Source organism: Trematomus bernacchii, unplaced genomic scaffold, assembly GCF_902827165.1.
Source record: "Trematomus bernacchii unplaced genomic scaffold, fTreBer1.1, whole genome shotgun sequence".
Lineage (NCBI taxonomy): Eukaryota > Metazoa > Chordata > Actinopteri > Perciformes > Nototheniidae > Trematomus > Trematomus bernacchii.
In genome coordinates this window covers 11,575,947-11,591,954 of record NW_022987705.1, presented here as the reverse complement: position 1 = coordinate 11,591,954, position 16,008 = coordinate 11,575,947, and the positions used below count along the sequence as shown (strand labels likewise).

Below are 16,008 nucleotides of genomic sequence, written 5' to 3'. Positions count from 1 at the left end.
TTGTTCCAAACCAGGTTTAAGATGTCCAGCTTTCTTCCCCTATCTTTCATTTTGGTCCTTAATGTGTGTGTGTGTTCAGCTGGATTTGTGTATATGACAGCCAATGTCCCCAGTAGTGACTACTAGGAAAATAACATTGGCATCTGTGTTGAATCCTACCTCCTTAAGCAGAGCTCTGCAACCCTATATCATGGAACATGTAGAGAATCATGAAAGAAATAATATTATCTTAACTGATTTTGTATCTCTGTGTCTTGTCCACAGTCCAACAAAGTGTCGGTGGTGCAGCAGTCTCACGGGATGCACCCCCTGACGTCACTCCTGCCCTACAGCAACGAGCACTTCAGCCCGAGTCCTCCACATCTGCCCACAGACATGAGCCAAAAGACAGGTGAGTACACGCACACACACTCACACATTTATATACAGCGGTTGACCTGGACGCAAACACAAAAGAGAGTTCACACATATTACATAAAACAGCCTTTTGTACTTATGTTGAATAGTTTCACACTTTTAAGAGTGTCACACACACACACACACACACACACACACACACACACACACAGACATACTCCAGAGAGCTGCTGAATTGTTTCTGAAACCCCCTTCCACATACACACTGTTTGTACTGTCAACACATCATTCATCTCATTGACACACACGCACACACAAATCAATTTAATATACCAATATATTCATATTCTTGCTATTTCTTTTCCTGACCCTCTTTTAAACACACACACAAACACACACCACTCACACACACAGCATGGCACGCACACAGTGTGTGAAGTGGCAGCATAGGCACCGTCAGCCTGTGGCGGTTCCATGGCTGCTCTGAAGTGGCCTGCTCCTCTGAAGGGACTGCCAGCCACACACACACAAACACACACACACACACACACACACACACACACACACACACACACACACACACACACACACAAAGATGGAAACAATTAGAGTGACAATCGCACAAGCCATCGCTGCTGCAGCACACACACGGTTCTCTTTAGCCGGCGCTGAACATACAAACACACACTGCACTCTGTTTGAAAGTCACAAACAAACACACCCTGACATTTAAACACAGTAGGATTTTTGCCTTTTCGAGAGGCGGGGCTAAAGGTATGGCAGTATTGGATTGTCCAAGACTTGTCCAACAAAAAATCTCAACTGTTCACCACATTACTGTTTAATTTGCTGAATGTATTAATGAACTCCAGAGGATTTGGCAACCTCATCATCTTTCATGGAGCCACACAGATTTTACACATCAAAGTCAGGTTTTAGGTCTTGGGGAGTTCTGCTGCATGTTGGGAAAGATGTATACAGCATTTTTCTGGCTCCAGAGGGAGCTAAGCAAAATATGATTCCAAATGAAAGAAAAAGGAAAATATCTAGAGGTCTAGAGCTCAAAACATCACATTAGTTCAGATATCATTTCTGCCTGAGGCTAGCGGCTAGCAGCTAAATAAGCAGCTTATAGACAGGGCTCTGACAATATGTCGAATAACATAGTGGTATCTCTGATTCTATTGTCTTTTTATTTCAACTGACCATCCTGAGTCTGATGATGTTATGTTAGTGTAATATATCTGTTGAGTACTTGTTCATGAGTACATGTCAACGTTTTGATACAAATCTGAAGGATACATTGCCTCAATTGCCTTGTGTTTGTGTGTGTGTGTGTGTGTGTGTTAATGGGTGGATGAGTTTGAGCCACTTACAAAACGTCTTAAAACCTACCTTTTTCGTACCATTTTATTTGTATTGCATGACATCTTTGGTACAAACCTCTCTGAAAGGCATTTATTTATGCTAATGCACTGTCGTTGGATGCGGAACGAGGGGGTAAACCAAGAAAAGGCTCACGGTCAACAGCTTATAAGTCACATCTTCATACAGCTGACAGCCATGAAATCACTCCCTGATATGGTGAGGTGAAATTCATTGATCCATTGACACTCCCTGAAAACTTCACAGAGTTTATAAAGCATCAGTTTGTAAGAACGACTGTAATTGAAGGATTTCGACAGTGATGATGAAGACTCTTTCTGAGAAGAGTGATAAAACGGGTTGAGATTAAAAGGTTGAAAAAAACGAATCTTGAGTTGGACAAAAGTCTTTTCCCGGCTCTGATTAGATATTGGAGTGGGACCTCAGGCACTCGTCTGCTCCGTCTGGAAACCCCCGTTATCCCACAAAAACACTCCCCTTGTCCCGTCTAGACTATTTGTGTGTGTGTGTGTGTGTGTGTGTGTGTGTGTGTGTGTGTGTGTGTGTGTGTGTGTGTGTGTGTGTGTGTGTGTGTGTGTGTGTGTGTGTGTGTGTGTGTGTGTGTGTGTGTGTGTGTGTGTGTGTGTGTGTGTGTGTGTGTGTGTGTGTGTGTGTGTGTGTGTGTGTGTGTGTGTGTGTGTGTGTGTGTGTGTGTGTGTGTGTGTGTGTGTGTGTGTGTGTGTGTGTGTGTGTGTGTGTGTGTGTGTGTGTGTGTGTGTGTGTGTGTGTGTGTGTGTGTGTGTGTCCAGGACTGACGCTAGCACAGTGACTCAGCCCTTAATGACAGACTGAGCCACCTGCTTCTAACAAATCCTTACACACACATACACACACATACACACACACACACACACACACACACACACGCGCGCCCTCAAACACTGCTACACGTAACCTTTCTAACACGATCTCACCTGAATACTGACTGGGTTTCCAGTCAGGAACATTTTACAGTACACACGCATACACACCTCATATCTTTTGTCACCTCTCACAGGTAGGGTTACCTCATCAGTGATGTCATTTTTCGGCACACCTATATCTACTCTTCTGTCCTGCTGCATCACTGAGCTCATCATAGTTGGTCTGTTAGCAGGAAAAAAGAAGATAAAAGCTGAAGTGTATCGAAAGCCGATCAAAGGCTCTTGGGTCCTAGGTGTCTGCAGTAGGAGAACTGAAAATATATAATAAAAGTTTTAGGAACATAGTTTAATGTATAAACTAAAACCTGATGTTTTGTCCAATTTTAAATCGTATTTTCAAAGAGCTATGTGATATTTCATGGGAGTAGTCACAGGTTTGTTTCTGCAATTTGTGACCAGTTCGACCAAATTGCTCCAAAGTTTGACGGATTCTTCGTTGGTCCATGCTTAACAGCTTCCCCAAATTTCCGGTAGTGTTTACGTTATCCTGCTGAAAAAAATCCAGGTTTACTTCTCTTCCACTTTAACAATAAAGTAAGTTTAATGTTTGTTAATAGATCAAAAGATATTATGATTATAATGTTTTCTGTGAACAATTATACATTTCCTCAGGGTTCACCTTTGTACATATCTCCTATTATCATCTCTTGTCATTTCTGTGCTCTGCCAGTTCCTTTGTCTCACTCCGCAGCCTATAATTATACCACTCATGCATGACTTCAATGTAAAGGTTAAAGAGAATCAAAGACGTGATTACCATTTTCCTTCTTTACTTCTCTTTTTTTGTTCTACATGGTCGCACCAATGATTTGTGAACCATGAGTATACAAGTTTAAATGTAACTCCTTTTATTCTGCATTCAGAGGCTTCATGTTGGGGTGTTCCTGTGAACTCAGCTCATTGTAGATGACAGGCGCTTACTGTAATAATTGTAGTGGTATATTTGTGCACAAGTGTTCTTTTGTTTGTTATATTTCTGCTCACAGTTTGCAACTCTTCCTTTAACCCTTTGGTGTGCCGTGAGATCTCACTTTTTCTCACATTTCAGTTTACTTCCTGTGTTGTTACCGTCAGCGCCCACTGTCTGACTGTTTAAAATTACAAAAACGTTTCTGGGGAAGATTTCTTTGCATCACTTTATAAAGCACAATACTGTCAACAGCAATCATGTTTTAGGAATACAAATGTTATAAATCATGTATGCCTGATATATGAAAAACCCCTCTTTTAAAACAACTTTAGAAAATATGTTTACTCAGGGGGTCTTAAAAAGTATTAAAAGTTGATAAATCAATTTAGCGAAAATTAAGGCTATTAAAAAGTATTAAAAAGTATTAAACAGCATTTTTCAAGGTATTACATTTTGTAGCTTGTTTTCAATAAGTATATAAATTGTCCAAAGAGGTTGTATTCTAAAGTTTACCTGAATGTAATCATAGCGTAGGTGTGTAGTGTGATTCTGTGTAGTTTATTTATGGCATCCCGTTGGGTTTGACGTCATCTGAACAGGACATCGCACGCTCACGGATTGATAGCGCACGAAGGTCCGTTTACGCCGGTTGTTAAACAACATCGTTACGGGGAAATGCAAGTTTGCGTCCAAATGGTTGGAAGATAAGGAGGAAGGACAATCAATACTATAGTAAATGTGAGGTAAAGTGTGTCGCCAATATAACCGGTTAAAACTCAAAGTGGCGATGAGGTCTTAAAATGTATGGAAAGGGTCTTAAAAAAGGTCTTAAAAGGTATTAAATGTGACTTCAGGATTCCTAGCATATACCCTGTTGCTACATGCAAGTCTTACTAAGGTAAACATTTTTAGCTCAGAATGAGAACAAACTCCTTTGTTAAAAAATATATATAATGTACATTTCCAAGAGATCTACTGACGCAAACTGACAAAATGTAGTAAATAACAGCATCATAAGTAACACAATAATCCAGCCAAGTGAACATTCCTTTGCAGAAGTGTGGTAGAATAAACATTTGCCTAATCCTGATTCTAAATGTAGCTGCAGTTTCAAAACATGACGGTGGAGTTTGAGACTTTAATCCCTTCCACCTCCGATCCTGCAAGGATGACAGCTTCTGTGGTACTCGTAGTTTCTGTGATCTCAGGTACTACAGTAAGCACAGTACTTTGATCAGGATCAAATAAAAGCTGATTTCACTGTCATATCTTTATAACTTTAGGATTCACTTTTACAAATGTGTTAACATATGTCTTTGATTTACCTATCAAGATTTACTTTAAGATAATTGTAGTCAGGAAATGATGACTAATCTCACACTGTATGAGTTGTCCTCCTGCAGGTCTATGTTTGTCATTATGGAGCCAGCTGGTCCGTCCAGTCAGTTCAGTCACCTGACCATAACACATTTAACATGCCACACAAAAGTCGAGTCGATCCTCCACCGTCACTTTGCTTTGACTGGTTCTCAGATATGACTGTGGGCTCAGACAATAGAGTGCAAAATACAGAAAGAAAGAGTGGAAATGAAACTCCCAGTCACACTTTAATGTGCAAGATGAACACGCATTAACACTTTCTGTAGGGTCTCGTATGAGCGCCAGGTGTTACCGAGTGAGAATAAATAGGTGCAAACAGCATCTTTCATTTACCTCAGCACTCTGCATTCTCACTGCATTTCTGAGTATAATTGAAATATAAGCTAGTGATATCCTGTATTCTTCTTATCGTCAACTAATTAATGAAAAAGACCAAAGATAACAATGAATTGATCCCTCTAACTACTAGTTTCCATGTAAAGCCAAATATATCTCATTCCTCTATGCTTAAGATATATCGTCCATTTAGTTATCCTAAAACTATTTGAAACACATCAGTGTTTTTACCATGAACACTGACAGTGTAGTTTATTTTGGGTCAGACCAATAAACATCCTCCTGCTGTAAATACTCACAAAATTACAAAAATTGATTATAAATCCTCATCAAATGCACATTTGATTCCTGTTAATGTAATGTTTCCTTAAAACTGCATTACCCAGCTGCTTAAGGAAACAAATCTGTTGAACTATATTTATGATTTATTTGTATTTACTTGATTAAGACCATACTTCCTGCAATAACAGATGCCTGAAAGTAACTTCCTCATGAAGTAATTTTTTGACGAAAGTAAAAAAACACCTTTATGTTTTCTCTTCAGATGGTTGATTGTGTGAGTGAGTCACTCTATTTAAATCAGCATGAGGAGAAAGGGAGACTGTATTGTAAATGAAATATGATGAATTATAAGGCACATACTAAGAGTCATAATAGACATGGCTTTTCATAATCTGTTGTTTTACACTGTACAAAAACAAGTTTAGCTTTTACTGGGTCTTTTGATTGTTTGCTCCTAACAAAAGTTCCTGTACTAATGTAGCACTCATTACCGCTCTTACTGTAACCAAACACTACAAAGTTTCTTCTGGTCTTGGGCTCTTTTATGTACACCACACAGGCTGCATGTCAAGTCATTTTAATGCTCAGATGCTGCAGCACTTTCACTCTCAGTGGTTGTAACCACCACAGCACATTATCAGTGCAGGAATGCTATTTTCAGCTCTTCGACTTTTATTTAACATGCACACGTTCTGATACCGAGCTCACGCAGAGCCGGTTTGACTCAAATGGTTTCCCTTTTAAGTTGTTTCCCGAGACGCTGACATGGAGAGCGTGAGATAGTTGCGTTAGCTGTCATTAGATGGCTGCTTTAAAAGGGGCATTCCAAAGAAAACTACCCCATTACTGCTGCTCGTTTTCCCCTGCAGGTTTCCCAACAGCACACACGGCTGAATACAAACGTGACTTACCGAAACCAGCACAACGTTTCCTTCAAATGCAAGTGTGAACGATTAACAGTTAAATTAACATGCGTTTGTTTTGATCTTAATCGTACAGTCATTTCAAGGAACATGGCGGATTTCGAAAAAGGATGCAAAGTTCTCCATCTCAGGGTGTTTCTCAATGTCGAGGACGCTTCCTTGGTAGGACATGTCTTCCGAGTCACTTCCTTCAGAAGCTAGGCAAGAATCCTTCCTGGCATTCGGGAAAACGAAGAATGGAACAGGCGAGCAAGTGTGCAGGTGTGCATCATATGAGAGGCCCCGCCTTACATTTTCCGCCACAGATTTGGGGAAATTGGTCCGTGCGCAAAGCATTGTGGGGATTTTAAGACCGCGGAGGATACACATGTGCAGCCTCGAAATTTCTCGCTACGAAGGACGCTTGGTAGAATTCCAAGGAGCCTGGACATTGGAACAGTCCTTCGGCGGGACTCGATGACGTAGCATCCTTGAAATAGTGGCTCTGGAGGAGCCTTCCTCGACATTGAGAAACACCCTCTGTATCAAAACAAGTTGTCATTGTTACTAATGGCGTTCAAAGGCTTTATTTTCATATGCATAACAGCTATAGCGTACTCCAACAGTGCAACATGCAATACAATTAAGACATTGAAAGAAAAATACATCAAATAGTGCAAGTAAAATGCTATAAAAAAATAAACCATGTACATGTTAAATAGAAAACCGTGGACAGAATGTAAAACTAAAATGTACAATACTGTACTATGAATACATTCATCAGTATTCCTTACGGGAAATATCTATAATATATGGCTTAATGGGGCAATCTGTTGAGTTCTTTTATCCTGTTCAATATTAACACAGACAGAAACATATTTTCTAACCCTAAGGGCACATTCAGCCTGATATTAGCCCTCAGGCAAAACAAGAAAATGGCTTACAGCATGTGCTATAGTCTAGTTTAAAAGCAGAGGCAAAGATACTGCACTGCTGTTTAAACACTGAGGCAGGACCACACCTCTATTTAATTTAAAAATACCCCGCCATAAATAAGGGTGTTGAAATTAGCTTATACTTTAAAGGTTTTATGATATAATGATTATCCCGGGAAAATATATGGCTCTTCACAGCTCTATAGACACAAAATCTTGCACTTATTTTTTGGGCTAAAACTTTCGTCAGGTTGTTGTTGTTGTTGTTGTTGTTGTTGTTGGTAATAAGTGTTTTTCTTCACTTATCTATAGAGTAATGAAAATGTTACGCGTATAGGTGAAAGCCCTTAGCTAGTTCTGCTTGTCTGGTGAAAATGCCTTCAGTGACTTTGGCTTAAAGCTGATTTATAGCCACATTATTAAAACACTAAATACATGCAATAAAGGTTAGATAGATAAATGACTAAGGACAAACATATTTTGTTAACTGGACACTCAATTAACTTGTCTATGTCTAGATGCAGAGGAGAATGGAAGGAAGAATGGAAGGAAGAGAAGAGAATGGGAGAGGAGAGAAGGGAGGCAGGGCGTGGTGGGTCAGAGGGAGGGAGGGGAGGGGAGGGAGGATCGGAGATAGGTCGACTGACTCAGTCACATTCCTGTCGTCCAGATTTATAGTGGCTCGGGGTCCTGAAACAGGCCCGGAGCCACGGCCAAATTACAGTCATCTACAGCATTCCTGTGCTGCAAACACAGGTTAGCAGCCGGGCCGCGCTAAGTGCTAGGTGCTGCCTGTTGACAAATGACTTCCTTTGAAGGGCACAAAGACAGAGACAGAGAGAGACTGGATATTTACTCATGAGGGCACAGAGTCAAGCAGTCTGTGTGTCTTTTTGATGGAAAACAATTTGGCTAAAAGTAGAATTGAAGAATATGAGATGGTTTGTTTGGGTGTGTGTGTCTATCTGTATCTCTGTGTGTGTTTTTATGTGGGGACTTCGCTTGTGTAGAGTAAACCAGTGAAACCAACTGGCGACATCAGCGCCCCGTGGAGGGTCCCATGCACACACACACACTCACACACAGCATCATGACACACTAAATCCCCTTTACCAATGGAGGAAAACACAGTAACATCTGGCTTTTGTCTTCGTTGGGAACGGTTACAATCTGCTCTCAGTACCGGGACAAGTGACTCTGCAGTAATCGCGGATATTTATCGGATCTAAGTCCTATCTGCATCGGCACACGGGTGAAAACGCACATTTTCCTAGTTTTTCCAGGACGATAGTATGTGAAGCAGGGATTTGGACTATTCTTGTAGTTTATATATGTACACAACATACAATGAATATTATCTTCTTTAAAGCCACCAGACTCCATTGTCAGAAAAACTTCACTGATCATTGTTACATTTCATTTAGCTGATGCTTTTATTCAAAGCTAATTACAATAAGTGCTTTCAACCAACGGGATACAAATTCAGTACAGCAAAAATCCTGAAAGTAAATTAGCTTCAAGTAATCCAAACATTTAATGGACAAGATATAAAACACGTGATTCAAACTCCTTATCAAAATTATATTTTCTAAGTGTTTCTATACAATCATCATGGTTGTTTTGAGAGTTTGAAAAAGATACCGGATAATTTACAGAAAATAAGTAACAACTGAACATTTTCTCTGCACTATCCCTCTTTTCCAGACGTCAAACATGACTCACCATAAAAAGACCCTCGACCACTATGGGAAAGGAGTCCATCTCCTATTTTGTTTACGGGTTTTCGAGTGTTTAAAAAAACCTGTAAATACGCACTATTTTTAATGCAAATAGGGTTTAACACACATACACTCACAGGTTCACAAAGGATGGGAACAGAGGTCTGTGATCTGTTTTAAGAGCATCTTTGTGTTTTAATACCAGGTTCCCAGACTACTAATAGCACTAATAGCCCATCAGACCCGGGGCCAGCCTGGGGGCCGCTGACATGACCTGACATGTTTGTGTTTTTAAAAGACAAAAACCGGAGATGCGGCATCATTTATTCAGTGTGTGTGTGTGTGTGTGTGTACTTATGATGTCTTAACTGATGGAAACAAACAACACAGGAAAGAGTGATTACATGGATGTTAATATATGTATGTGTGTTTTTGTGTGTGTCCTTCAGGCATGCACAGGCACCAGTCCCAGGACCTCTCGGGGTATTACTCCCTCCCTCCAGGCGGCGTCGGACAGATCAGTCCCTCCATGGGCTGGTGAGTCACTCACACACACACACACACACACACACACACACACACACACACACACACACACACACAGGTATATCTGTACATACAGTCCTTGTGTACTTGTGATGACCTTGTTACTGTATAACTCTTCCCTAACTTTAAAGGAATCGCCATGTTTTCTCTAACATGATGAAAACTGAGAGCTACAAATATTTAATACATTTGATAATTGATTTATCCTTTTTTCGTGTTTTTTAAAAGGCTCCTTTTTGATTTTCCTGGTTTTCTTCTGTGACAGTAACCTTAATATCTTTACATTTTGGAGTAAAGTTTGAATTTAAGTATGTCATTTTTTTTTCTATACATCTTATTGAAAGAAAACGGGAACAAAATTCATCAATAATGAAAATATCCTTTTTCCCCAGGCCTACACATATACTTCTGCTGTTAAGTAGCTTGTAACTGAATTGTCACCATTAATTCACATCTGATTTAACAACTAACCCTCAAACATCTAAAGAAGGTCTTCTGATAATCTTCACAAATCACCTTTACCGTCCGATACACTATCACCTTATTCATCATCGTCATCTCCCCATTGTTGCACACACACACACACACACACATACACACACACACACACACACACACACACACACACACACACACACACACAGACCCAGGTTAGTGTATCACACACACACACACACACACACACACACACACACACACACACACACACACACACACACACACACACACTTGGACCCAGGTTAGTGTATCATACATCACTGTCTCACATGGTGTCAAAAGGGGCTAACCCAAGGCTCTGTTTTCATGGACTCCACTTCCTTTGATCACATGTGTTTTGGGAATCTCACTTCAACTTTTGTGGCGTCTGGTCAAAACTAAAGGAATGTGGACAACAGAAACATTCAGAAGAAACGTCAACTTAAAATAGTCTTGAGTAACAAACGAATAGCATTACAGGCATTACAAGTGCTAATCAATGTAGTCACAAGCATGTTTTTACTTCTTCTTAAAGCACATTTGACCTGGAATTATTAAAAGTTCCCAGAAGAAGTTCGAAAAATTAAAAAACGATCACAATTGGGTTGAATTTCATACTTCAAGATAATCGTAAATATCCTCACCTGAGTGAATCAAAGAAGTTATCTTACTTGCTATAAAGTATAGAAGTGAAAAATAAAGTCTTACTTTGAATTCTAATGTAATGTGTGCATGATGAACTTGTGATTTATGATTCATTTTAGGTTGTTTAAAAAACATTTTGTAGCATGATTGAATTAATATGTTAAGTGATTAAATGTAATGTTACGTTGTTTCAGTATTGTTCAGTGCCATTTTAAGTAGTTCTTAAGATGTTTAAGTAATGAGTTTCACATTACATTTTCATATTGTCCCCTACCTAAAATAGAGTACTCTTCATATCTAAATGTGTAACTTGCAGTATTCGTCCAGACGTAGTGGGTTTGGGAAGATGTCAGCCTTACATTAACTAGCAAAAACCACATAATTGCAAATAAAAATGTACATGTTTTTGGCTTTGATCCACTACATGTTGTTTGGATCTCAGCCTGTCTTGATGTTTCTGTTAGTTCCTTTATAGTAATAAAGCAATAGCAGTAGTTTGGGACATCTGCTCCATATTAAGTCATTCCATTAAGAGTTTACATCTATTCTGCGTGGATCGTGAGCTTGCGATGTCATGCTGGTTGATTGTGAACTCATAATGTCAGACGTCCATTGATTTATGGATCAACACAAATCCATTTATTACAACCTACAGTATCTGTGCCTGGACAAAATCCCCTGCGGGAATAGTTAAAGGCTTACATCAAATGTCATGGAGATTTGGAAGGGAAGCTTAAAAACTTTGTGCGTTTGTACACATACCAAGTGTGTTTATGTCTCTGTAGGACGTGCTGTGTGTCCCAAGACGTTTCTCAAGTCTGTGATTTAAAGGCGTTTTATCTTTTTCAGACACATCACTATGGATTTCCACAAATATTCTAATCTCCTTTAACCCAGATTATCTGCTTGTTTTGGCCCCTTGTAGTGTGCTTCTTTGTTGAAGGAGGAGGAAGGGCCGGCATAGAGAATAAGTGGTGAATGTCAAACTGTTGTTTTCTGTTGCTGTTTACCATTAGCCTGGTCTCTCCTCCTGTTCCTCCATGACCACCTCTACATGTCTCCTGGGCCTGTTCACTGATTGGTTGCTACAGCCCAGGCGGAGCGCAGGAATGATTTCAGATGTGTTGTGTTGTTTTGTGAGAATGCAGCCTTGTAGAACATGAGTCTCACAAACATGTTGCATTATTAAATACAGTGAGAGCTGAAGGGAGTGTTATGAAGCCTCTTTGACTTCTATCAACGAAAGCAGAGTGAGAGTGGAGCACTGCCTCTTCTTTCCTGTGAATATCCAGTTGTGCTGGGGAAAAAAGCTAGTTTGTTAAGGTGATGTCGGACGTCTGCAAAAGGGCTGGTCATCATAGAGAAGGGGGAAGACTTGATTTTGTTAAAATACTGGGATAACAGCCCAGAATTTCAGATAATCTTCTCTGGATGACATTCATAGTGTTGCACTCTGTGGTTCACACGAAAAGTGACAGAACTAGTTGTGTGACAAAGACAAAAAGAGAGCTACTGACTAGAGACACGTTTAAAACCCGGCCCACCCACTAAACTATTTTCTCTAATATGGCTAGTAATGGCCAGAAACTAAGACAATCCCAAATTGAATGGCTTGAGTTTATTTCCCACTTATTGGTCCTACATGATGAAAAACACGAAGAGCAGGAAGGAGGTCTTGTTGGGGTCTTCGGTGTCAGATCAAACAGTTACAGTGAGCATGACAGCTATTCGTCTTTGTCGTCATTCAGTGACATTTTTAAACTCATTACCTTTGACTTATCAGTCTGTTGGGATGTCATTACTTTGTCAATTGTAGTCAAAATGTAACAAAGAAATTGCACAAAGCGCTGCACAATGGAGCAGGCCGCCTAGTTTTTCATCTCATTCCCAGCATTCCTCTGTCCAGCCATGCCTGTCACACAGGAGGTATTTTTCTGTTTGAGAGTGGCGTCACACTCAAGAGCGGCTGTTTCGCAAAGATTATGATTTGTGACCTGTACGATGGTGTGGGAGAGCACTGGTGTTTTTAAATGTAAACAAAATGAAACCACACTGATTTGGATTGATTGACGCATATATGGATTGTAAGACATGGTGTGGGCAGCTTCCTAGTGAGATAAAAAGCAGATTTGTTGTTTAGTTTGCCTTAATCTGACCCGTGTTGTAGTGGGACCTCAGTTAAAACAGGATTACAGCATCATTCCTCCAGGAGCTGAGCCCAGGGATCTCTGAGTCTCTTCCCCGCTGAAGGCCTCTGCTGCTGGGCTTCCCTGTCCATGCAGCGCTGCCTCCTCCTGGAGCCAGAGGAGGGATGCAGTGGAGAAAAGGAGGAAGTGTGTGTGGTGATAATGACGATCGTAACAATAGTTTGAATGTGGATTGGAGTGCGTGTGTTTGCATTTGTTGAAACGTTAGGGTGAGTCAGTTGAAGGGGGGGGGATGGTGGTATTGGCTCTCAGGAGGTAGAAGTGTGGTTTTTTCTACATATCAAAGGCTCCTTGCTTACATGATCCCACCCCCACCCTCGACCTCCCGTGGTGTGTGAGTGTGTGTGTTTCTGTTCCCGGTAAGCCAAGTATTGACACACAGCTGTCAACAGTGCTGATACACACTCTCCGGGGGGGAATCACCGACGTGCATCACAGAATATTCTCAAAAAGAGACTTCTATGGATGCAAGGAAGCATTAAACCATGAGATTTCACTTTATTGAACAGTGATCTTTAAAATTGTAATTAGTTATTTGTTTGTTTGCATTTTACAAAAACGGTAAGGCAAATTATAAATATATTAAAATATATATACACATATTTGAATGCATATATATTAAAACACTTGAACAGGAGAGGTGGAAAACTAAAAAACAAGGCAAACTAGTTATGAAAGCTGTAAATAATGAAGGCTAGAGAAAATGTAGAGAAAATGAGGTATTAAATATTATTACTGTGACTAAGAATAAATATCAGAACTAAGAACAAAACCTTTGCTAAATCATAACAACAGTGACTGGTGGTACTGGGATCCACAAGAATGAGAAGAGATTTTAAATGTTTTAAAAACCAAAACGAGGTGATAAATTGTTGATAAAAGTGATGACTGTTTTGTTGATCAAACACAATGATGAATTCAAATGTGGTGTTTGATGTATTTCACAGTTACACTTACTGTTACTATTTTAATGCTAATCTACCTTAATTCTTGAATAGATTGGGTCGGGATGACACAGTTTCAGTTATTGAATATATTAGGAATTTGATGGGAACTGATACAATGTGTAAAAGTTTGAAATCTCATAATTGCAGCTGTAGTGGAAATAAATTGACCTTAAGGGCTAAACATCCTCAGAAGGATTATCACTTTTCCACCTGTAAAGCAGATAGATAGATATACAAATAAAATAATACATTGAATACTCTACAATATACAATCTCACTAAGCTACAGAAATCTATAGAAATATACTACAGTCAAATAATTATATGTACATTACAATTGTTATTAAAAGGCACCTAATTAAAAGGCCCCACTGTTGCCGTGTCTCCCCCTCTGCTGTGCTGTGGCAGGCAGAGTCAGCCCGTCTATCCCTCCCTCCCCCCCTGCGGCTTCAGGCAGCCCTACTCCTCCAACCTCTCCAGCGCCTCCTCCTACTCCAGGTATCGTAGCCTGCTGGGCGGACCAAGCCAGATGCAGCCAAGAAAGTAAAAAAAAGCTAAAACAACAAGCTACGCTCTGCATCATCTACTCCTTTTTACAGCACATTTCAAAATGCCTGTACAGGAGTTTCCCCTGTTCAGCTTCTATGTCAGCTCTCATTGGTCAGCTGCTGTTATAAAGTCAGATTGGAGTCAGTGTGCTGTAAACAGGACGAGTTCAGTGTTAACGCCAGAAGTTAGGACACAAGCCGAGTCGAGGCAAACTGAGCCGGGCCAAGCTAGACGCTGCTGCAGAAACACACTCTCTTGAGTACCATCAGAATATTAGTTGCTTTGTCCTTGCCATCACTAACATCTGTTTTTTGTGTGTTCCTGATCCACGACACTTACCATTCAAACTAATGTGTGACATCCTGTTATGCTGTCCCATGCAGCAAGAGTGTTAGTTTTTCAAGGAGACCCATAGAAACAATTAATATAAAAGTGTGATCCTCTGTATCCAGCTGTGAGATTTAGAGAGCTACAGTGTCTTTATATTGTTCAGCCAGGTTTTTTTTTTTTCTTTGCTCAAGCTGTGACTCTACTCTCAGTCACAGTGTAAGTCGGCGCTTGCAGCAGACCAATGCTTTCTTGCCACAGCGCGCTTTGCAAGTTCGTCTGTTGTCTCATACACACAGCCTCATCACACAGACACTGAAGTTCAAACAGCCTCTCATATAGTTTGTTTCAAACCTGCATTGTGAAACACAGGTGGGCATTTCCACCTGGAGTGTATACTTTTTATTAAATAAATCAGAGAGACTCAAAAGTCAAATCAAGTCATTAAAGTCAAATCAAGTCATATGATATGGATCCTTAATCTTCAAATCTTCTTTTTTGCTTACTGATGTTAATTGTGTACCTGTAAGGTGCAGTAAATCCCACCTAGGAACATTACTCTGTGCAGGTTTAAAACAAACACTATGAAAATGTTCATATATGAAAATAAGATCCTCGCTCCAGCAGCTGCTGCTTTATCGTCAGTTATACTTATTTTTCTTTGTTTTCGAACACAATTCCTAAAATGGTGTTCTATAATGCTTAAAGTCATTTGGATCATATGGCGCATGGTTACACTATTAATTGCAAATGTAAGATGTGAAGTCTGTATTCAGTCAGTGTACTTCCAACACAAGGCAGCCTCGAGGTGTGAAGTTATATGTTCACTCTCTGTAATGCGATGACGCCCTCTAGTGGTGACAGATGGTTACATCTTTACTGAAGATCTAAGCAAATAACAAATCAAACATTCTAAGTGCCTTGCTCAACATAAATACCATCAACCAATATTTGTGTTTGCTGCTTTAAGAGCCTTTGTGTTCACACAGGCAGGAATCTTGCTTTCAGTGAGTAAAATGTGGTTCTTAATCGATTGACTTTTCCATGCTTTAAAGCTCTTTGCTTACCAAAATAGTCGCTCTTGCTTTAACGCTCATCGTCCTCACTGACCCTGACTCAAAGCATTTCCCTGAACCTTTTTTT

At 40.0% G+C, this 16,008-nt stretch overlaps 1 protein-coding gene across 6 annotated transcripts in view; it reads left to right on the top strand.

Annotated features, from left to right (window-relative positions):
• Positions 1-16,008, top strand: part of tcf7 (transcription factor 7) — a 63,965-nt gene that overhangs the window by 35,470 nt on the left and 12,487 nt on the right. For 3 of the 6 annotated variants that reach the window (XM_034140538.1, XM_034140535.1, XM_034140532.1), the window contains exons 4-6: positions 265-391; positions 9,618-9,705; positions 14,398-14,532. In XM_034140538.1, the coding sequence (XP_033996429.1) occupies positions 265-391; positions 9,618-9,705; positions 14,398-14,532 (350 nt within the window). The remainder of the gene's footprint in view (positions 1-264; positions 392-9,617; positions 9,706-14,397; positions 14,533-16,008) is intronic. The other 3 variants (XM_034140533.1, XM_034140536.1, XM_034140537.1) reach the window with 2 other exon arrangements.